The following is a 25,880-nucleotide window of genomic DNA, read 5'->3' on the forward strand; positions in this document are numbered from 1 at the left end:
GAACAAATAGTACTACGGAGAATACAGAAAACACCTATGTTCAAATTCCAAAACAACTTTCTGGAAAAAGACAGAAAGAGAGATAAAGGAGAAAGGAGTGGGGGAGAGAGTGGAATGAGAACAAATTCTGTTAGGAATACCTCAAGCACAGTCTCACTCTGTGTAAGACATTATCTTCTATCAACAAGGTTGAAATAAAGTTTGTGAAAGAAGGGAGTCGGTAACAGGCTTGAGATTGATGTGAAAATCCCATTAAAGAGAACCTGTGTGTCATCAATCTGAAGGTACTTAAAAATGTGTCCTGAGACTACAACAAATAGTAAAGGGAAAGGAATCTAAGACTAAATGTGTTATAAAAGGACATTCTTCAAAACAAGGTGTTTCTGGGCAAAGCACAGTGTCAAAAGTGAAAATAGAAACATGCTTTAAAAATTGAATGGAAAAAGAAAAGTAGCAAAATGAGAATTATATATTTCTACAAGAAATAGAATCCAATAATCTGGATGTCATTCACTCCCTTTCCAACACAGAAGAAACACCACCACCACAGCCACTAAATCCACTAAAGCTATGTAAGTGACCATATGAGAACATCAATGGATTGAAAGTATGAAACTATGGAAAAATGTCTCCAGATCATAAAATAATTAGACAAAAGAATTATTGCAAAAATAATTTAAAGAAAACATCATAATCCAACTATGGAGAAAATGCTTACAGACAAAAAATGCTTACAGACAATGCACAGTGGAAACCTCACAGGAAAATATTCAAAGTAGTTGCTTCTATTCAAACAAGAATTTGGAAAATTAAGACTAATCACTTTGAACCATATATCCAGACAGTAAGCCTGGGGTGCAGTTTCTGTCCTTTAAACCAAGAGGCAGAAGCCAGCTATAGAACTATGTGTAAAAAGACACAAAGATGGAATCACAGATGACCAATAGTAAATACAGAAGAAATTCAGTAATGGGTTGTAATCATTATAAAAAGGCTACCAAGTGAGTCCCAGGAAAGGCGCAAAGCTACACAGAGAAACCCTGTCTCGAAAAACCAAAAAAAAAAAAAAAAAGAGTTAAATGAAAGATAAATACAAGGCAGGCAACTGTTATTAACTTATCTATAATAGAATCAATGAAGATATCAATACATTGGGATAGAAATAATAATGCAATAGTGTGAAATAAATAATTTTTCCTTGCATTAAAAAACAGTTGATTTTTTTTAAAATAAGTGTTTGGGAGGGAAGTTAACTAAACTGAATGGTTCTTAGGCATATGTTAATAAAGCTGTTCTTTTGAAATATTTTTTAATTTTCAGGAACCTCCAGAAAGAAAAACTTAACATATAATAAGCTACAAGAAATAAAGCATTGGATTGTCATTACACTTTTCAAAAGGAACAAGCCAAGTGTGCCAGAGGTGAAATACCCTATCAAGAGAAAACTCTGTAAAGAGTAAACCCATGCTTTTACACCTGTATGTTCTACACATAAGGACCAAGTCAACAGAAAAGACTTTCCACTCATAAATGATGTAAGGAACATCTACCCACAGAAGTAATGACTCAGAAAATTTCAACAATAAAAAAATGACTAATATGATAAAAATTTAAAATTTAATACTGTAGAAAAACACTAAAATATTAGAATAAAATGAAAACAAATTTGAAAATGTTGTTTTCTGTGAGGTAGCAGAACATATAAAGACTAGACTACTAGTGAATATTATTGATACTGCTTGTTAACTGACAAAGCTTAGAGTAATTATATAGATTCTGATAGCATAATTTGAAAATAATGTGTAAAATAAACATCATGAAATGGTAGAATATGTTATGAAATGTAATGGAAGAGAAAACAATGCTTGCAACATTAAAAATATTAAGACCAAGTAGAGTACATGTAAAAATAAACCATATGGGAAGCATGGAGATCACAAAGTAAATATGAAGAAATGAAGAGTCAGACACATCATTTTACTAGACAATGTCATCTTAAAAAAATGACAGATAGCCGGGCGGTGGTGGCGCACGCCTTTAATCCCAGCACTCGGGAGGCAGAGCCAGGCGGATCTCTGTGAGTTCAAGGCCAGCCTGGGCTACCAAGTGAGTTCCAGGAAAAGGCGCAAAGCTACACAGAGAAACCCTGTCTCGAAAAACCAAAAAAAAAAAAAAAAAAAAAAAAAAAAAATGACAGTTCTCTCAAAGTAAATTTACAAATACAGTACAATTCCAATAAAACTATCAAGATTTTTAGGACAAATACATTGGTAGTAAAGTTGGTATATTCAAGCATAAATGCAAGAATAGCCCAGGAAACATGGAAAATTAATAACACTGCAAAATTATGAGATGACATTTGCTATAAAATATATTAATATAAATATTTTAACATCCATATTATACTTATTAACCATGGTTAGTGCACTGTTGATGTATATAAACAAGATACTAGAGAATGAACAAATATAATTAAATACTTTAAATATAATGTATAATAAGAAAATCTCAAGTACTAAAATAATACATGATGCTGAGCTGACACAATAACAATTGGAAAAATGTAGTTAGATTCAGAACTTGTACCAAATACAGGAAATAATTCAAAATATATGAGTAAATTAAATATGAAGCATCCAATTCTGTATGACTTGTTTATTCATTAGGAAATTTGTTTTCAAAGATATATATTGTGCATAGAAATTCATTAAATTCTGAAATTATATGTCTTTATGAGGATTTACCAAATATGAAAACATATTGTATAGACAGGAAAATCAAATTCTTATTGTTGGAGAGGGAAGCTGTAAAAAGAAGGAACTGAGGCCTAGAATGAAATTGTAATGTTTGTGTATTAAATCAAAACTACAGTACAAAGGCATGCCTCATAGTACATGTATAAAAGAAAAATCAGTGAGTATTGAAGCCTATGAATGTGTGAAGAAAATTCCTACTGTAATTCACTGTGAAGAGAAAAAAAATGAATGAAACTAAGTAGTGAGGAATACACCTGGGGCTTAGATCTTAAATTCCAAATGTCATTCCAAAAATCAAATGAAATTACAAAGAACTCAATGTCCTTGGGGGATGAGTGAATTCTAGTTCTGGGTCAAGATGAGCTAGAATGTCTGATGTGATAAAAGAAATCACGAGTTTATAACACAATAGGGACACATACACAGACAAAAGAAACAAATTATAAGAGGCTCCTGTTTTTTAATGTTTCACACTGCACAATACAATGAATAATGACAATGATGGATTATGAAGTGTAAAACAAAATAATTGCTCATGGTCTTTGATGATGCTAGTAATAATAGGTAAGCAACTGTAAGAGAAAGAGCCATTGTACCTTGTGGTAGAATTACAGCCAGTATGTGTGGAATGAATAACGGCAATATTGAGTCTGTTTGGAAAATAGAGCAGTAATAAATGTCACAGGTATGACTCACTGATGATTCTAGAATAATGGACAGGGTTGTGCTGAAATACTTTTGCATAGTTTCACACTATCACTTTAAAATATATTAATCAGAAAAGGGAAATATAACACCTTTAATTCAATGAAGTTGGAAGACTCAATACTTCAGCATATAAAGAACATTAATATCACAAGTAATAAGTTGGACTTGGACAGAGCGGTACCACATCCTCCTGATGCAGTGGGCTGAAAAGGGACTGCATCAATGTTGGGGTATTCTAGACAAAAGAATTGACACAACTGTAATAAAACTATTAGGAAAATTCGAAATAAAGAGTACTCAATTGGACAGTGCTCTTTCTCTCTCTTTAAATTAAGAGCTAATGGCCAAGCAGTTTTAATTAACATAAGCCTCTGTGTGTTTACTTGGATCTGAGGGACTGGGGACTGGGCAGGACACAGAAAAGCATCAGCTACAGTGGATGGTAGGTGGAGTGGAGAAGAGGTGGGGGGGGAGGGAGGAGACGAGGGAGGGAGAACTGTGGTTGGTATGTAAAATGAAAAAAAATTAAAATACAAAAGAAAATTGGCCATGGCAAAATTGGATTCTATAACATAAGAATAAAATTTAAAAGGTTATTCAATATTGTTTCATAAATAAAGGAACAGATTGTTAATAAAAAGAATAAAGAGAAATAAAGTTAACAAAGAGAAATGTTAAAATCATGGGAACACTAAAAACAAAATTATAGTATGAACTATTTAAGATGTGTAATTTAAAAATAGAGCAAATCCATTGTAAAGTTTATCATCAAAACTTGGAAAAGAATTTTAAAAGTTGCATGTAATTACATCTACTAAAACACTTATATATTGTAGATTTTTCCCACAAGTCAAACTCTAACATAACATAAATTTCCAAAGATTGTTTTTTACTTTAAGGAAGAGTTAACATTGATCTTAAATAGACAGTGGCAAAAAGGGAGGTAAAGTGCAACCTATTTGCATATGTCACAAAAATCATTTTTCAAAACACAAAGACGGCACCAACAATAGCAAGCATGACTATTGGGTGTCCTCCATAAACATAGGTGGGTTCTTATAAAGTGTATTATGGGATATAAATTAATATGTGTGGTTTATACTGAGGTAAAGATGTGAATAGATGCATGAAGAAGCTTCATCCTAAGTATGTCGCAGGAAAAATAATAACAAATACAACTTAATGGCAGTTTTAAAAAGTTATTTTAATAAGTTCCATGCCTAAGTTTTGAAAACATGAAAACTTGGCTTGGGACTGGAGAGGTGACTCCGTGGTTAAGAGTACACATTTTCTTGGCAGAAAATAGAAACTGCTTCTGGGTAGCCATGTCAGGCTGCTCAAAATTGTCCATACTTCCAACTCCAGGGGACCTGAACCCTCTTCTAACCTTAGCGACATTGCACTAAAGTATACAAATCCACAGTCAAAAGCACATTTATTTTTAATAAAAGTAAAGTAAATCCATTTAAAGTATGGCTAATGTTGTTAAGTGACTGAATCTTATTTGTAGAAGAAAGACCATATAAAATACTGACAAAAATATGATCTATATCAGAAAGTATTTGAAGTTTCAATGGAATAATAATGCTTGTTATACACTAAGAGAAAGTAACAAGCAGAGTGTCTTAAAATTGTCTCATAGTCACCATCATTTCTACATACCAACGAGTTAGGACTCTGATAATCAAAAACAAATCAAAACTATTAAACTTCTGCTGTAGTCCTGCCACAGCACTTTGAATGAAATTAAAGAAGTAAAGTATTCATTACTGATAAAATAATATCTTCATATTACTAAAATAAATTCAGAGTTTTCTCACAATAAATAATGAAGGTTAATTAACTTTGAGTAGATATACAAAATTGGTTTTATTCCTACAAGCTAAATTTACATTTTAGGAAAATATGATTGCTGTTCATAAAACTTAAACATATCTAAGTATATTTAACAACATTTATATTTTTATATTCATAGCAGCTTTATTCATTTTTTATCATAACTTTTTTATTGAATCTTGGGAATTTCACATCATGAACCCTAATTCCACTCAGCTCCCAGTCCCTGCATATTTTCCCCTCACTCCTGCAGTGCCCCTGAGAAGAATATTTAAAAAGAAAATCAAACCAAAACAAACAAACATCAAAACCAAAAAGACAACAAAAAAAGTTATTCAAGGAAAAATAACTTACATCATTAAATATATCGTCACCAGGAAATTTAAATATGTAAAAGATTTCATTGTTAACTGTAATCTTAACAAAATCTCAATTACAATATTATAGAGTTTTGTTTACTTGGTTTTGTTTTAAGGTTACTATGAGAAATTTGCCAGTTCATTGTGCTATTAAATGTGTACATATTTGCAACGGACTTAGAGACACAGTCTTGAACAAAGTTGATTAACCTCAATATCTTTGTCATCACTACATATAGTTCTATGCTAATTAAATATGTGCTGCTGCCACAAAACTGGAACCTTCTATTTTTTTTAAACACCATCCCTTTGATGAGCCTCTTCTTAGTCTTCCAAGCAGTTTCATCAGAACTCTCTGCTAACACTTTTTATATTACCAGTTGACAAGCAACCACATTGAAAGTGTTTGTTTTCTGTGTCTTCTCAGACTGTGAACTCCTCAAAGACATTGACCACTGCAGTTAACCATCCTCAACCATAACAATCTGTAGAATGCATTGGATAGGAGAAGATGACTAAAATAGCACCAGTGAGGTCATCAAAATCCCAGATGGATACATCAGACTCACCTCCTATGTCTGGACGAAGTTTGTTATCATAACCTTGAAGTAATGAGTTGAGAATTTGTGTGATGTCTCCTTCATGAATTTTTGGTGCCAAGACCCATGTTTTATTCATAGTTAAATCTTCATCATCTTCATCGTCTGCTTTATCAACGCTAGATGATTCAAAGAGAACGTTGTGTAATAAAAGTTTCATCAAAACCTATGCATTTAAATATGTAAGTTATTTCAAAATTATTCTAACATATGGTAGTATGATCGCAGAGAAAAAAAATATATATATATATTACTTTAAATTGTATTAATTAATAAGGTAGTATTAAAATAAGAAACACATTAAAAATTTAAAAAATAATATACATGCTAAAACAAATATTGAAAACGTCTCAAAAAAGATTTTCTGATTATCAGATCAAGACAGGGACACTTGCCTTCTTAATATAATTTTAAGGAACACAATGAACCTTGAGCTCTAAATATTAAGAATTTAGTTTCTAAGTGAGAAACTGAATGCCATAGGAAACAGATAAACATAAATCTCTTTACCCATAAAACTCGAAACACAACTACAACAATATTTTAATATTTCCTACCCCAGCTTATGTTCTTTTAAAAAATGTTTATTGATTCTTATTGCTACTTTTTAATTTTATAAAGTGTATTATAAAATTTTGCAAATAAATAAAAACATCACACACTAAGTTCAAACAGATTTAAAGTCACTACAACTCAGTGAACTTCTATACAGTTTGAACCATCATTCAGAGCAGAAGCTGGGTAGCTTCACATTAAATTTTATACTTTCAGTAACATATATATTTTAGGCATTTATCCACCACCAAAATAAAAACCAAAAACTCAAAGACAGAATTAGAACTTGACAATTAGCTTTATATATTTTCTCCTAACTCATGCCCATTACCTACATTCAGTCCCTACTCATCTCCTTACCTTTCTTCTTCTCTTTTCTTCATGTTATACTGTACCTATATGTGCATTTGCTTACATCTATACATAGAAACACAGCTACATCCATAATAAGCATGTGGATTCAGTTTATTACCAAATAATTGTAGAGATATTGAAGACAGATACAGACAGAGTTATAGATATTTAGATATATTACAAATAGATAGTAGTTTCTTTATCACAAAAACTTAATCACATTCGTTTTTTAGAATATATATATATATATATATATATATATATATTAACTTTTTTTATTTTACATAGGGACGACAATTTCCCTTCTCTCCTCTCTTCCAGTTCCCTCCCTCTGACTCCCATATACTCCCCTCTCCATCCACTCCTCTTCAATCTCCATTTAGAAATGGGCAGGCCTCCCATGAGTTTGAACAAAGTTGAGGCAAGATTGAGTTCCTCCCCCTACATCAAGGCTAGTGATGTAAGCCAGCTAAGTGCCAGTCCTGATTTTGCTGCTAGGAAATTACAAACAGACCAAGCTACACAATCATTCCATTCTTACTCGATGAAAATCTTTCTAGACTTGATGACAGACCCTCTTTATTGTCTTTAGTTATTCAGTGAAAAAGGTCTAAAATCTAAGCTTAATATTGACAAACTCAAGGAAATTAACTATCCTAAATTACATCAACTTCATTTTAGTATATTTAAATGATTATACACTATTATTTTGCATTTATTCCTATCACCATGAAATGTTAGAAAATGTACACCCTTTTCTGGTATATTAAATGTGTGGGTTTATAGATTGTGTATTGAGTGTTGTCTGATGACTCATGAATAAAATTGTGGTCTTCAGTCTGTGGAAACACAGAAAGTTACTATGATCTTTAAAGATGAGTTCTAATGATGCAAAGTTCGGTAATTGGAATAGGCTTTTAAAAAGTGTGTAGGTACATCATTCTCTTTGCCTTCTGATCTTCTTTCTTCCAGACTTCCAGGAGGTAAGCAAGTTGTCCGGTCTTGCCTTTACCTTTCTGACATGTGGCTTTACCTACCCAACATAATGGGACCAACAATGATGGGATGAAACTTCCAAAATCATGGACTAAAATGAGAAATTCTCCACTTACATTGTATCAATTGTTTTTCACAGTACATAAAGCTGAATAATGCAATGTTAATATAATAAGTCAAAGCTTAGTTTTAGAGAATTTTATTTCTTAGGCCATTTCCTCAGTGATTCTGATATTTTGAGCATATAATGAGTTTTTTCTTTTCCTTTTCAATGTCTGTTTGTTCTTCTCTATCCAGAAATACTTATCAGCCCACTAGCTTCTGATTTGACTATCCATTCTGCAAGAGTATTACACAAATCTTGGCCTCTTAAAGTCATATTTGACCCTTTAAATGGTTCTGAACAATAAATCATTCATCACTGCCAAGCAGAAAGTTTAATATCACACAAATGTGCAATGCTAGATGACTATTTACACTTAAGCCCACTCCATCTGTTCAGTCTAAGAACGAGGGTGAAATGGACAAGCCACACCTGAACTATAGTGGCAAAATAGCCTAGGTCTATAAGCCACAGATTATTCAGACTAGTTTGTTACCACAATACTTTAACATTATATTTTTCCTATTTTATGTATAGGAAAGTATATTTGACTTTCATTCCCTATTTTAGGAAACAAATGGACATGCACTAATTACTCTTCCCTTGGACTGACTTGCCTAAACTTTCATCAGTTCCCCTCACCAATGTCCCATCAAATAAGCAGGCAGCCTGAGTAAGCTCTTTGCCCTTCCATTTTATCTCTTTTAAATGATGATGAAATTAAAATAAATAGGATGCACTTTCTGTAAAACCTCAAGAAATATGCTCTGTAGAGTCGCAAGGTCATTGCCAGGCCACAGTGTCATGCTTCTGCCACATTATCTGTATTCTATTACATTATAGCCTGGGAAAATCCCCTGAGGAATTAGTCAATTTGACCCATGAAATATCGGTGGTTCTGAGATTCTGACACTCGCACTGCTCAGTAAAGACAATGAAATACTGATTTAACTGTGGGAAATTTTTAAATGAAGATGAAGGCTTTCCACTACACTTCAAAGAATGCAATGGTTATCACAAATGATAAATTACCATACATATGCAGTTACTAGAATTTCACTAAGTATTTCATTTTTTGAATTGTTTTTTAAGTATTTAGTAATTCTGCTCATAGAACCCTGTGGTGATAATATTGTTTATAACCTAGGAAATAAAGCTTGCCTGAAGATCAGATGACAGAGCTAGCCACAGAATTAGCCATAGAGGTCAGGCAGTGGTTACATACACATTTAATCCTAGCATTCGGGAGGCAGAGGCAGAGATTCATCTGGATTTCTGTGAGCTCAAGGCCACACTGGGCTACATGAGATTAATCCAATCTAAAAACAAAACAGAGCCAGGCAGTAATGGCACACATCTTTAATTCCAGCACTTGGGATCACACACCGTTAATCCCAGCACTAGGAAAATTGAAACAGGAAGTGATATTCCTGGGCAGAGAAAGGAATATAGAGCAGGAAGAGACAGAAATTCACACTTTCTGGCTGAAGAGTTGATGAGGCAAGAGGTGGTGGCTGTGGCTTGCTCTGCTTCTCTGATTTTTCAGCTTTCACCCTTATATCTGGCTCCAGGTTTTATATTATAAGACCAATTAAGATTTGTGCAGCAGAACCCTATATTATTTCCTTCAATATTTCTCATTGTTTTCTCTAAAGTAAATAAGTACATATTTAAGTAAACTAAGACACAAAAGCACTGAAATTCTTAGAATCCAGGCTGGTGAGCCATCCTGGAATATTATTATACCATTTTATATTGACTGAGGTATTGTTAATAAGCTATATTTTAGACTTCCTTTCATCTCTCAATCTCTCCTGTACAGAAGTATGAATATATAAGCACCCAACCTTCTGTTGAAACATGATTGTAGTCAAATTTCTCAATAAACTAAAGTATTTCCACTGTAGTTTGTATGGTAGCAACATTTTGATAAAGAAAAAAACCACACATTCACAGTGAGCACAGTGATTCCCCAGGCAGCACAGAAAACTGACCTTGGTAACATTACAGAACTATCTTTCCTGATTTTATCTCATCATAGAAAGGAATTTCATTAGTGATAATTTCTTTACATCTTCCTTCAAGCTATCCAAATAAGTTTCAGAACATTTGTTGTATATTTTATTATCACATTGGTTTTATTTGGATAATTAAAAATACCAGTTTTGACACATAATTGTCACACTCTACTGGATATGCAGATATTACAAACAGATAGGAGATTAGTGTAAAATTGATAATTTGGGACACCTATGCATTTACAAGAATTAAATATTCATTACTAATTTTTCTTTACTAATACTAAAAGTGTTTCTGGATTCATTGCCAAAGACATCTATAAGAAATTTAAATTGATACAGCTGTAACCTCAATGAGTCTTTCTGTCTTGATTATGTATTTTTCCTAATTGTATACTATAATGACTGATAGTTTCATTGTTATTATCAGCAATTGTGCATAGCAAATACTAATGATTTTAAGGAACTGTGCCTACAAAGTATTTTGTGGTGGTTCCTTCCACATACTATGTCATCTAGTCTGCATTAATTTTGGGGGAAAACGCATTTATATCATCTCCATTTCATAAATAAGGATGGACTTGTTTTACACAACATCACTGGTCAAAGAATAAAAATAGGTTTTTTTCTTTTCTAAAGATTCATATAAGCTGAAAACATCTTCCTTATGAAGTTTCCCTGAATCATCTGATTTATCTTTACTGCATAACCCAGATGGAGGGATATGGGTTTGCTACTTTGAAAGAGTACAACATATATGATATGTAATTAGGAAGCTTGTTAGATTACATAAGTCTATAAAGCTTCCTAATGCATACATCATCCTTTGGCTCCCATAAGGTAAAATAATAACCTCAAGGGATCACACTTCTGAAAGTGTGACTATCAATGAATTATGCCTTCTCCGTAAAAAAGTCTTTCTAAGGAACTCGGTCTCCAACACAGAATTTTCATTCATTTCTGGAGAAATTACCATACATTTAAAATGTGTGAAGTTCTGAAAATGCAAAAACAAATAATGTGACATTCCTGATCTAGTGAAGATTTCCTAGAGGAGGGCAGATCTGTTCAAACAAATGAGATTGAGAAACGTCAAACACAAAAGTGTTTCTTGAATTAAGAAACAACATATATTTTAAACAATGTGAATATGGTTTAGCAAATAGTACAATATGCACACAATAGATTGTACATATTTAATAAATTAATGTTTATAGGTAATCTGAAAAAAAACCTAGGAATTTAGCAAAGCAGTTGAGAGCTCAAGTACTTGTCTAGCATGCATAAGCTCTGGGATTCAATCTCCAGGGTTGCTGTGGAATCATCCTTTTATACATTGTGAATAATGTGTTGCTCTCCTTGTTAATAAAAAGTTGATTGTCCAATAGCTAGGCAGGATTTATGGGGCAAAGAGAATGTTAGGAAGAAGGACAGAGTCTGAGGAGTTTTGAGAGATGAATTTGCCATGTTGAAGGAAGGTACCGCCATGTGGCAGAGGGGTAGATAAGAAATAAGGATTAATTAAAAAATCTAAGAGTTAGCTAGTAATAAGCCTGAGCAATCAGCCCAGAATTTATAATTAATATTAAATCTCCATGTCGGTTATTTGGGAACTGGCAGGTGGGAAATAAAAGTCTCCTACACAGGATTACTTAACCAAGTCTATAAAATATGATATGATCACAATATCATATGAAAAATAAGAGCAAGCAGTTTGTCTCTATCATTATTAATATGAAAAATGATTCTAAATGTTTAGCAAGAAAATAGATAACGTGTATACTTTATATTCTACACAAATAATAATATTGAAGCTTTTTTTATTTAGTAGTAGTATACAGTTTTCAAGTATATAATTTGTAATATTTATGCACAAAAAGGAGCTAATATAGTAGACATCATAGCCTGAAAGTGAACTGCTGCTTCATCTATAGCAAAAACTGTTCTGAATTGAATTTGTAATCATAAAAACATAAATAATTAGATGGAGCCTTTTATGGGGAGAGACAGAACATTATTTTGTCAACAAAATTGTCATGACAGTCCTGAAATGTGCTGCTAGCTCACTTGCTTGGGAACATTGCTCTTCAGCCCATCCAGCTGCTGGCACCAGGGATCAGCCCTAAGATTATACAGATCCTCGCTGTCAGCAGCTGCTTTCAGGCAATAACGGAACTATGAAGGAATAACAGTGAATCCACTCCTGCCTGATGCCTCCCTCCTCTAAGGCATTCTGGTAACTAGGCCTTTCTTAGAAGAGCGATGTATTCTTGAGACATTTAGTCTAAACTTCCTCTTCCCTCTCAAAACTTCTATCTTCTAATGGCCCCTCCTCCCATTAACTTTTCCCACATCTTTCTCTCAAATATCTCAAACATGTCTTCTCTCATTTTGGCATCTGTATTACACACTGAAGCTTCTGCTTCTACAGTTCTTTATAACTAATCACTCAAAAAAGTTTTTGAGTCATATGTATCATGTCTTATGAGCTCTTACTGTAATGCACTACACAAAGTTCTCTGATGACACATTATTGCACATGAAAATACTTTGATGCTATATTACTTATTTTTTCATAAAATAAGTGCTTTTACCTGGTATTTAAGAGATAATTTAAGTAAGGACAAGTGAACCTCACCACACAGCCAGGAAAGGGGCCATGTTTATCACTCTGGTAACATACATGTGCCTAAAACAAATCAAGAAACTACCGCAGATCAATTTTCATGCATAAGATGAATATTTTTTTTCTCATTTTTCTTTATTAAGAAATTTTCTACTCACTCCACATACCACCCACAGATCCCACCTCCTCCCTCCTCCCGCCCCCCAGCCCTCTCTCCCAAGTCACCCCATATCCCCACATTCCCCAAGATGAATATTCTTAAGTTTTCTCAGGATGGGACTATTGTAGACCTGTTTCCCTGGAATAATTTTAAACAACTCCCTCTCACTTGCAGAATGACCTAGTTTAGATGATGAATTATAGAGTAACTCTATAGATAGTTCACATAAAAAGGGCAATGTGTTCTGATTCTGACACACGAGGGAACCTCTCCCATTAATCTACAAGGAAACAGGGTGTAATCCAGATCAGTTTAATGAATTGCCTAAGGAATTTCCTTAAACTCTGAAAGCCTATTGATCTGCCTGCTTCCCATGGTTTGAAAGAAGGTTATAATTTTAAGTGACAGGGCCATAAATTTCATATAGATATTCCCTATATATTTTCTGGGAAAAGATGGGTTCATTACTGCCTATTGCATTGAGTATATATGGAAGAAAATCTCTGGGTAATACATATAATACACATTTTCTAACTGTTACCCACACTTCAACACTTTGAGACTAATTAACTGATTACTACATCATCACAAGAAAAATTCCTCCTCCTCCTACTACTATTAAGTTTATTAAAATATCAAATTTGGTAATTTACATTTTCATTACTATTATTTTTTGAGATTATACTAACTTGGCTTTCCAGAAATAAGAATTAGTAATAGACATTAAATGATGCAGGATAAGTATACTTGGACAAATAACCTGAGTTGTCACCATTAAACATTTTCAAAGGAAATAGTATACTTAGGTATTGTGAATACAAGTTTTGATCTCATTTTACCATCATTCTGTACATTTAATTAGATTAATTTTTGAATCTTAAATACTGTTAATGTTAATAAATAAAACAAACTAGAATATTTGGTATAATCATTAGTGTTGGTTTACTGAGCTGAGAAAGAAATTGTGATTAAATACCCTTTCAAGGAAAGGTGAGTATCAAAATAAAGTTTTTTCCCATATTTTACTATTTTTATAAAACCTTCAGTAAATAAATTCAAGTTGAGACTTCTTAATTTAATTTAAATGATAAGTAAATATAAGACACAAATTATTTCTCCAAAGGTCCTGTAGATGTTAGATTGTCAGCTTGCAGAGTTGGGGATAATCAGTGGGTAAAATGTTTGTTATGCAAGTGTGAGGGCCTGATTTCAAATAAAGACAGAGTTGTATAAGTCTATAGGCCCAGCAATCATATGTGAGATAGGAGGATGAGATTGTTACTTCATCTTTTAGGAATTTTAAAACTCTTTTTGTAATTATAACACCATAGATACTAATACAATTTTCAACTATGTATGAACTCAACAACCACTTAAGGGGTAAGGTAAAACCATTTGATTTACTCTCTCTTTATTGCCAGGATGATGTAGCAAATTTAATAATGTTATAGCTATTGCATTTTACTATATACATATTTATCACTTGATGACATAATATATTGATAGATATAATCACATAATTCATTTTGTAAATATAATGGATATGAAATACTACATAATTCCCTTGAATGCTAGGAAAATAGGTTACTGATAATAATACACAAGTAAAGTAGAATAACGCTGAATATATGGCACCTATTTATTTGGACAAATTTGTTAGACAACTGACCTTCTGTAAATCATAGTCTATCTTCAATTTTAATGCTACTTTAACAAATGATGATATATTATTTACAATAACTATTGGGTATTAATTATGAACTTAGCATCTTTCTGAGTGATGAGCATATAAGGGTGAATAAAATAATACCAGAGGAAACCTCTTAGAGGACAGAAGGTTTAAAGTCTGTATTAGTATTAATCTTTTAATGAAATTGTGAAGCTTAAACAAGTCATTAAAAGTTTTTGATTCAGAGTGTTCCTATATTTTATAGTTTATATATTTGAAAATCTTTAGACACTGGACAAACACTGCATTCTGAAAGGGTAAAGTGGTATGGTACTCTGTGTTTCTCAGAAATCAAACAGAAGTCATGAGGTGGGATAGAGTTTCCCAAGCACCACTGTTGACCAGCAAGGAGACTTCTAAAACGGGAACAATGCAGTAAGCAAAGGGGCTGCACACATCTGGGGATCTAGAAGGTGGTCCCTTCTGTCATCAGGGGGTAAACTCTCCATGAAGACTCAAATAGATGTACTGGCAGAAGATGTGGGTCCTTTTTGATGCTGACTTGCATAAAACAAATGAAATGAAATGAAAGTCAATTCAGTGAGGCTGAAAGAGCAGCAAAGGATAAGAGCCGTCACACACACAGCTGTCTTTTCTGAAGCAGGACAGGTGCTGTACTATGAAGAGCCCCATAGCTGCCTAACTTTGCTGTCTGCATGCATAAGTCGTGTGGAGAGTAGCTGGAAAAAGGACGTAATTATTTTCTTGTAGGAATTTTTTAAAGTAAACATTGTTAATCTTATTGTTTTGTTTTTAATTTTTGTAGTTATGTACATTCCTTTTTACCGTTTTATTGAAAACTGTTTCTCCTCCTCTAATACCCCACCTCCCTTACCATTCAGATCCATGCTCTTTCTGTCTCCAATTAGAAAACAAGATTTTTTCACGGATAATAGTATAATATAATATAAAAGATGAAGGCAAAACTTAACACATTGGAATTGGACAAAACAAACAGAAGGAAAAGAGTCCAAGAGAAGGCATAAGAATCACAGACCCACTCATTTGTACACTCAGGAATCCCATAGAACCACTAAATTGGCAGCTATAACAATATACGAAGAGGACCTGGTACAGTTCTGAGCAGACCTTGAGCATGTTGACTTGGGTAAGACGAATTGCTAAACAGCCTTATTAATAAAAACCTGGAGCCAGATTTTAAGGTAAAAACTGAGAGATCAGGGAAGTCAGACATGTTCTCACTGCTAGAAAGCTTCAGCCAAAGAAAGACACTTCCTGTATACCCACGCCTATATGCCTTTCTGTGTCCTGCCATTCCACTTCCTTTTTCTGCCTGGCTACATCACTTCCTCTTTCTGGTCAACTCTATTATTTCTTGTCTGTCTATACAGACCTCCAGTCCTCTATAGTTAACTAGTGCTGGGAATAAACTGTGTACCACCACTCCTCGCTCTGTTCCCAGTGTGGCCTTGAACTCATAGAGATCCGAATGAATCTCTGCCTTCTGAATGCTAGGATTAAAGGCATGTGCTACCACTGCCTGACTTCTATGTTTAATATAGTGGCTGGCTTTTTCCTCTGATCTTCAAATAAGCTTTATTGGGGTGCACAAATAAAATATCACCACAGCTTAGTCTCTGTGAATTCTTTTATATTAATTATTTTTTTTCATTTTACATAACAACCCCAGTTTCCCTTCCCTCCCCTTCTCTTGCCGTCCTCAACTTCCTCACATCCCACTCCCCCACCCACTCTCAGATAGGGTAAGGCCTCCCTTGGGTAGTCAACAAAATCTGGCACACCAAGTTGAGGCAGGGCCTAGCCCCTCCCCTCTGCATCAAGGCTGAGGAAGGTATCTCACCATAGGGAATGGGCTCCAAAAGCCAGTTCGTGCACCTGGGACAAGTCCTGGTCCCACTGCCAGGGACCCCCACAAACAGAACAAGCCACACAACTGTCACCCACATTCAGAGGGCCTAGTTTGGTCCCATGCAGGTGAGTTCTTAAGAGCTTTGACACTGTTGATTCAGAGGGCCTTGTTTCCTTGGTGTCCTCAATCTCTGTGGCTCTTACACCTTTTTGACCTCTTCTTCTGCAAGTTTCTCTGAGCCCTAATGGGAGGGATTTGATGGAGACCTCTATTTAAAGACTGAGTGTTTCAAGGTCTCTCATTTTCTACATAATGTGTGGCTATGGGTCTCTGTATTTATTCCTATCTGCTGCAGGAGGAATCTTCTCTGATGATGGCTGAGCAAAGCCATCAAGAGAGTATAGTAGAATGTTATTAGGAGTAATTTTATTACTTGTTTTATTTTTAAACAATATTTGGGTTTACTCCAGGTCCCTGAATTATCTAGTCTTGGATCTTGATCACCCGTGTTAAATAAGTTAGCATTGTCATAATTCATGTAAGTAATATATCCGGATTTGATCAATATCACAACATTCCTCCCAGACACATACACTGCCAGGTTTAGGAAAGTACATATAAGTGAATTTGTATGTAATTGTTAAAATTAAACAGATCCTGCAAAAGATCAAATTTAAACAAGGAATTGGCCGGAATTTTTTTTTTCCTTAAAATTCTATAGCAGCTTGTTGTCACTTGCCAAATGGCTAATGCTTTCTTTCATTTATTACATAAAATATATTTGGATATATTATACTTTTGCCCCTATGCCAAGTCCTTCCAAATGCTGCTTTTGTCCAAGCTCACCCAACTTCATTCTTGCTCACTCTTTCTCTCAAAAACACAACAACAAAAACCAAAAGAACAAAAATACCAAATATGACAACAACCCTCATGCACACACACAACACACAGACACACAGACACATACACACAGAGATCATATAGTTCATTTTGTGTTGGTAAATAGTTCACCAACATGAGGCCAGTCCTGGAGTGTGCTGATATACCCAAAGGAACACACTGAAGAAAACTGATTTTTCTCCCCCAAGAATCTGTCAATTGCAATAGCTTCTTGGTTGGAGTGGAACTTAGTGCCTACTTCCTCTTCTCCATGCTGGGATTTTTGTCTGACTTGACTAAATTTGTACAAGTCTTGTGCATGCTACAGCCCTTGTGAATTTGTATGCACATCAAACTTTTTGTGTCGAGAAGATACTGTTTTCTTGGGGTCACCAGCTCTGTCTCTTATAATGAATGCATCTCCTCTTCTACAGAGATCATGGCTTGTTTCATTTGCTTGTATGCAGTTTTGTTTTAGGATGAGAATAATTATATAGTTCAAAATACATTGACAAACAAAATTAAGGGAAAAAAAGATATGTGATCCTTCTTATATTTATTGATAGGAAAGGAGCAAAAAAGACACGATTCCAAAAACACAGGGGAAACTAAAGAATGGATTTCCTAGCACATTCTGAGCATTCATTGAACGTATAAATGTTTGTCAAAAGTACTGTTGGAAAGGCTCTTTATTCCATTGTCAATTGGAAATATTTAAGATTTTATGTAGACAAAGATGATAAGTCTGGAATAAATAATTACTCAGAATCTTTTACTACTGTGGAAACATTTAGGTAGAAAAACAAAGTGAGTTCATATTTTCATATATATATATATATATATATATATATATATATATATATATATAATCTTAAGCTAATTTTAACAGATTTAGTTCTACTTTGCTCAACTTAACTAATCTGGGCATAGTCAATATTTTATGCTCAACAATTATTAGGTGTCTAAAGTTTTCTTGTAGATGGTTTTACTCAAAAAAAGTAATTGTAGACTCAGAGTAAATCCAAAAATTTTAAGATACTATTTTTCAAATGCGCCATGATTTGTTGGGTAATCTTATTTATTACAGTAAATCTCTGAGGAGCAGTTGTAGAATCTGGCTTTGTAACTGCAGACCAACATATTTCAGTCCATATTTTCTTACTGCTGTGCAGGTATACATTCAGCAAGTAGTAGCTACATGTGGATCAGTTCTTCCCCTCAGGATCTTAAAAGTTGTTTAAAATGAAAGGAATTCGTGTCTTCAAGACAATCTTAAAACCTAAGCTCTCTTCCAGTTTCTGAACATGGATTCTTAAACACAACCCTGACTTTTGGGGTTTGCTTCTCTTGTTTTCTGATGCAACCTCATTATCTACAATACTATGTGGCACAAAATAGGCTCTCAAGTATTATTTGCTCCATGACTGAATGTTATGTGCCCTACATAAGGTCCCCCCATAGCATATTTTTTATAAGTTAATATAAATAAGTTTATAAAAGATTTGAAGAATTTATCCAAATTCATATTTCTAATTTCAAGACACAATTTACCAAGAAGTCCAAGATTTTGAAGAAATTTTCCTACATATCTCTATCCTTGTATCTGTGTACTTAATGATCAACACAACACCACTGAAATGCTGTAAAAACACAGGACACAGAATATATATATTCTCCATTTTCAGAGTCCTGGATCCTGGTATAATAGTTTTCAATATCACTTGGAACACCCCCTGCAGACTCCACAATCTAGTCTCCCATATCAAACTTCTTTCTCCTCAAAAATGTATTCATTACACAAAACACTCAAGCTATTTATATTGTTTGTAACATATTTGATCATTTTCTGTGAAATTTTAATCTGGCCTATAAATTCCATACCTCCATGACTAGGGTAATTTTTCTTATTTTAAAGCTATATGCTTGTTCTAAATTTCACACATAATTAATTAAATACTTAATTTATATTTAAATTATATCAAAACCTTGAGGCAAAGAAAATAATTGATGCATGTTTATGCTGATATATATGCGTGTATATATATATATATATATATATCACATATACATTATATGTATATGTATATTACTTTTTCCACTTACTGAATAACAACTCCAAAATAACAATTAAGGTGACAGATTACACATAAATATTTGAGCAAAATTTGTTGAATACATACATTTGTATCTCCTCTATAGACCCCACCTGTGATTTGGCTCATGAAAAGCCAAATAATCTTTATTTTATTTTCATTTTTATTAGATCTTTGATAATTTTAACCAATGGTCATATTCAACACCCTCTCCCAGTTCCACAGAGATTCATTTCCTTCCTTACATACATAACTCTGTGTCTCCTTCCCACTTGCCACTTCAAGTACAAATTGTACTACTCACATTCTTTTGGACGTATGACCATCCACTGGAGTACAGTCTACCTCCCAGAGCCCACACTTGTAAAAAAGCTGACTTCCCCTCTTCTAGCAGCTATCAGTTGCCAATAGCTCCTCATTAGGAGTGAGATTTCAAGCTCATCTTCCCCTTTCAATGCTGGGTTTTGTCAAAATTCATCTTGTGCATGTTGTCACGACAATTAGAGCTCTTACGTGCAAATGCCTCATTGTATCTGAATCAACCACCCACTCCAGCATTTGTAATCTTTCTGCACCTTCTTCCACAATGTTTCTTGAGCATTTAGGAAAGAATGTGATACAGATGTCCTATTTATGACTGAACATTCAACACTCTTTCATTCTCTGCATTTTGTCCAGTTGAATCTCTGTGTTAATCACCATCTAATGCAAAATTTTCTTCTCCAATAATACTTCAGAGATGCACTAATCTATGGGCTTAATAAGTCACCAGTTTTTGTCTTAATAACCTGTCCATATAGCAGAATAATAGCAGATTGTTCTGCCATAGTTCCTATGACCTGGGTAGTCATATATCTGTCTACCCAACAATAGTACTTGGTATGCTTTTCATCTGATGGAGTGAGTGTTAAATCATAAAGTGATGGGTGTCTAGTCCCTTGACGGTTGTGATACTATTATACCAATAAACATTTCTCACAATACAAGTCATTTTTATAGATTGGTAAGACTGGTGATAATTTTTATACTCTGGCAGTATGCATTGGTCTTCCTAGCACTATGAAAGCTAGCCAGTATGTATGAATGTTTCAGGTGAGTTCCAGTTTGATTTCTCTTTGTTCTATGACTCAAGTGTATGCTATTGTCAGTAATAAGGTCTTACCAGAAATTTCTAAAGGGTGACTAAGAGCATTGGCACTAATCTGTAATATAAGGGGGACTATGGGACTTCACTTGTTAACAACTCCAAAAAATAGTAACCCATTCCTGATACCAGACTGTTAGCCTCTTCTGTACAGTAAGAGCTTTGTTATCCAATAATAAGGTAACTCCTTTAAGCTCTTTGTGTTTGTGTGTATGAATTTTATTAATTTCCTATCGTAGTGTGTTTCCTTATGATTTTTTTAAAAAGTAATTAGTTTTAATTTTTCCTTCTTCATTCATAAACATTAGAAATATTCCAATGAATAGATTGCTCAAGTGGTAGATTTCAAGAAGGAAATGTAGACTTGTTCTAATATTTCTCATGAAAATGGCAAAGGCTCTACTCTCAACTGAGGATCCTTTGGCTAGTGAAGACTGCTAGGAGAAAGAGTCCATTTTCTTTAAGGATTCATCCCCTAGAAGGGATACTCATGTTCAGGGAGATGTTCCTACAACTGTGCATGTACTAACTGCCAATGCTGAGTGGACATGTGGAGAAAAGAGAAATCCAGAACACGTAAGGTTAGAAGGGAGTAGAGGTGGAAGATGAGGTGTGATTTGTAACATAAAGAGTGGAGGGTGAGCTTTAGCAAACATACTGTATGTGTATTTATTGCCTTTCTACTGCTGTGATAAGACACGATGACCGACACAGTGTGTGAAAGGGTTCGTTTTGGCTTTCAGTTCCTGAAGGATGAGAGTCTATCATTGCAGAAGGCATTGCAGCAAATATCAGCCATGAAAATAGAAAAAGGAAGCAGAGTCCTCAAAATCTCAAACACAAGCAGGAAGCAGGGAGATTGAACTAGAAATAGTTCCAGGCTTTTAATCTTAATGAGTGCTCCATTGACTTACTACATACAACAAGGACATACCTCCTAAATCTCCCCAAACAGTGGCACCAAATGGGGACAATGTTCAAAATTGGAGCCTATGGGGACATGTCTTATTCAAACCACCATCCTATGCATGCACTAAATTCTCAAATATTAAAAATATTAAAAATAAATTTCTAAAAATTCTTAACTCAGCAAAACCACAATAAGTCAATGAATCAGATTCAAGGATATGGACATTTGGTGAATCAAAAAAAATGACTAGTTCATTTAGAAATAAAATAATGAATATCTAGCAAATTATGTTCAAATTGTGATTAAGTTCTAATAAATAAAAATCAGATTTATAAAAGAAAATGCAGATACATTTAATTCCAAAAAGAAGTAAACTGCCAACTATTAAAGAAAATATAGAAAAGACAATAGGAAAAAAGTTAAAATTCAATGAGAGAAAAATTAGAAGAGATACATGACAACATTCAGTTTAGACAACACTAGGACAAGAAAGTAATATATATCACAATAGGTATATGAGAATTCAAAAGGGTGAAAGGCAATTCAAAAGTGGAATTATGTTAACATTCATTGATAGTAATCAATAATACATTAAAAAATTCACAAGGATGACATTAGCTAAGACTCTTAGCAATAATGGAGAGGGTACCAGAACATACTTTCCCTTAGATTCAGATTAGTGACTACCCTAATTGTCACCATAGGCCCTATATCCAGTAACTGAAGGAAGCAGATGCAGTGATCCACAACTAAGCACTGGGCTGAGTTCCTAGACTTCAGTTGAAGAGAGGAAGGAGGGATCACAGGAGCAAGTGAGATCAAGATCCTGAAGGGGAAAACTACAGAGACAGCTGACCCAAACTGGTAGGAGCTCATGGACACTGGCTTGTCACTGGGGAACATGCATGGGATTGAACTAGGCCCTCTAAATGTGGGTGACAGCTGTGTGGCTAGATCTGTTTAGGGAGCCCCTGGCAGTGGGACCAGGACTTATCCTGGGTGCATGAAATGGCTTTTTGGAACACATTCCCTAGGGTGGGATACCTTTCTCAGCCTTGACACAGGGGACAGGGGCTTGGTCCTGCCTCAACTTAGTATGCCAGAGTTTGTTGACTCCCCAAGGGAGGCCTTACCCTCTCTGAGAACTGGATGCGGGTTGTGATGGGGTGAGGTGGGGGGGCCAGAAAGGGAGGGGCAATCTGGATTGGTATGTAAAATGAAAAAAAAACGTTTTTTTAAAATAAATAAATTTTAAAAAAGAAGACAAAAAAATTTTAACAAAACTTTTAAGCATAACACTGGCAAACTATCAAATGGTCCATTACCAATGAGAAGATGGATAAATGGCATTTTACAACCAATAGTAGAATATGAGTCTCACTGTGTGAAGTAATTTGGAAATATTGATTAACATATTGAAGTAAAATTCATGTATATTATTAGTATATGCACATATATACACAACAATCATATTTAAAAAAACTAAAAGTCTGCTAAAGAATATCATAATAAACCAGAGTTCATCTGTAATATAAAATACTAAACCATTAAAAAAACTGTATATTAAACGCATTGATCTATAAATATGTCATTTTTTATACTGTATGTTTAATTGCTGTTGTTTATCTTGGATTATTTTATATTTCTTGTTTGGAAATCTCACACATTTAAATGTATTTTGATAATAACTACACATGCTACCTCATTCCTACTTCCCATAGTGCCCATTCCATATCCTTCCCAGTTTCATGTCCTCTTTTTATATTTTGTTTTTATTTTTCACAACTTTTAAGTCCTATTAGTGCTATTCTTTTGCACATGGATATGGTCTGTCCAACGGGGCTTAAGCTTCCTACCGGCAGCCAGGGAGAGTGAATCTCCTTCTCTCAGCATCTGTCAGCTGCCCATAACTTCTCCTATAGGGGTGAGGTCACTGCTGTTTTCAAAAAGATTTCAGACAATTCCTAAACTTCTGCAATGTAGTTTATTTAATCAGATTAGAGCTATAACATTGAAAACTTTTTCACTAATGAGAAAGAGACAGAATAATAGCAGAGTAGAGTTTAAAAAAATCATGATGACAGACATATATATATATGAAGATGATAAATATATATATATATGAAGATGATAAAAAGAGAAAATGATAAAAATACTTTTCTTCATATTTCAGATACTAATTTTGAAATCTGTATCTTCTTTATTGATCCATACTGTAGTTACAAAAATTGCTAATAAACACATATCTTACTAACATTTTGATTTTTGTCTATATTTTATTTATTTTCTAGGTTAACTTTGTCCTTTAAAAGAGAGATTATTTTTAACTCTGTATATGTGGAAGTGGGGGTTTACACACAATCACAGATACCTATGGAGGACAAAACAGGGTAATGTATACACTGGATTAGAGATGGAGCTACAGTTGCCAGCCACCCAATGTGAATTCTAGGAATTGAACTTTTGTCTTCTGAAAACTCTCTGCCTGCCTAACTGCTGGGCTACTTCCTAAGCCACTAAAAGCAAAGCAATTAAGTGTCTTATGAAAAGTCTTCCAGGATACGGTAAATACCCAAACATTATAAATGCATTTTGTAAATACTTTCATGTAAGTATTATGTTGTTTTTTTTGAGGAGGAGAAAGCTAGAATAATCTTCAGTACAGCATATTTTTTAAATGGCCACTGTGTATAAATTATATTAAAATGAGCAGCGAAGTCACCATTTCACTTTATATCCATGGAGCCTGACAGGACATAAATTAGATTGTTATGTGACACAATCCTTTGAGAAATTCACATTTTCTAAATCTTTGATGCCTTATGCATCAGATACATGCTTTAAGTCTGCAAGAATTGTGTAAAGTAAAGGCATCATGTTGGTTCTTATTCAATTATAGAACACTTTGAAATATCTTAAAAGTGAAAGAATGAAGCATGAGTACATCCAAATAAGAGGCTCATACCGTTTTCTTGTCCTGGGGTCTAAAATAAGAGTACGATATTCATTAGCATAAGCTCCTCTTGTAACACTCCCTTCAGAAGGCAAGGGATACAAATGAGTGTAGCAGCAACAAGCAATCATTCTTTCTCCTCAATGCTAATTGTGACAGTATGAGGCTGTTAGAAAGAATTGCTCCTAAGCAAATCCTGGAAATGAGCATTTGTTCATAAATCACTTGCACAAATAACAAACTACTTTATAGAAGGCAGTTGTCTCAGTGAGATCAGATTCAATCTAGTCAATATGGCGTCTTTGTGAAAAACGTACTCCTTGTTGAAGACACTGAATTACATGTCTTAGATGAGTGTTCTGGTGAGTACATGCATCTAGGATGACTAAGGAGCAGACGCATCCATGCTTTAAACAATTCACATATTGCACAACCATAAGAGATCAACTCAGAAGTCCACACAGTGATGAACTAGTGGCCAGAAACCTTCATTCTAACAGGTCTAAAGCTATTTCCAAAACTTGATCACACCAATAGTAACATGTAAATATTAAACATAACTTATTTTAAGCATTGATTTTTCTAATCTACCCCAACAGTTACAAGTTAGAGTCCAGGATCTCAAGTGTGTTTTCATTTCCCTGTGGCTTGGTACAGTCTCTCAACATTGCTATTCACCTGTTAAAACATAAAGAGAAATGTCAAATCGTATACTACATTGTCTCTGAGAGAAAATGGTTCCTATAATTCAGAACTTCATTGTGATAGGAAATTAAGGAACCTTTACAGAAATGCTGCTGCTACTTAATGCTACACGAGATGATCAAAATAAAGTTTCCCCAAGCTACCAAATGTTCTAGTATCACACCTCACACACAAGCTATCATTCTATACTCTGGCCTGAATTCACAGCTCATAGAATATTGTCTTTGCTCAGATTTGCATTGACAGCAGAGTCTTTACCATTAACACTTCACCTCATTGAGCATATGGAAGACAATTTACAGAATGCTATTGCATTTGCTTGTTTATATTAACAAGCCACCAATATACAGAGCAAGAGAACTCGGGTTCGATAGTAATACAACATCATATCTCTGTGTATCCAGCATATGTGTCATATCTGTGACCTTTTTATGCCTTACTAACACAAGAGGCCAAAGGTTTTTTCTTGCTTACCACTTTAGCACCAGGTTCCAAAATGCTGGTTAACACATGGTGAGTACTGAGTAAATAGTTGTTGGATGAATAATGGGTAAGAAGTATTC

General features: G+C 34.1%; 1 protein-coding gene across 1 annotated transcript in view; it reads right to left on the reverse strand.

Annotated features, from left to right (window-relative positions):
- Gabrg1 (gamma-aminobutyric acid type A receptor subunit gamma1) overlaps nt 1-25,880 on the reverse strand; it is a 69,145-nt gene that overhangs the window by 36,430 nt on the left and 6,835 nt on the right. The window contains exon 2 of the mRNA XM_052735078.1: nt 6,229-6,377. Coding sequence (XP_052591038.1) covers nt 6,229-6,377 — 149 coding nt within the window. The remainder of the gene's footprint in view (nt 1-6,228; nt 6,378-25,880) is intronic.

This window comes from Peromyscus californicus, unplaced genomic scaffold (genome assembly GCF_007827085.1).
Source record: "Peromyscus californicus insignis strain IS unplaced genomic scaffold, ASM782708v3 Scaffold_13__1_contigs__length_99412109, whole genome shotgun sequence".
In the NCBI taxonomy this organism is placed as follows: domain Eukaryota; kingdom Metazoa; phylum Chordata; class Mammalia; order Rodentia; family Cricetidae; genus Peromyscus; species Peromyscus californicus.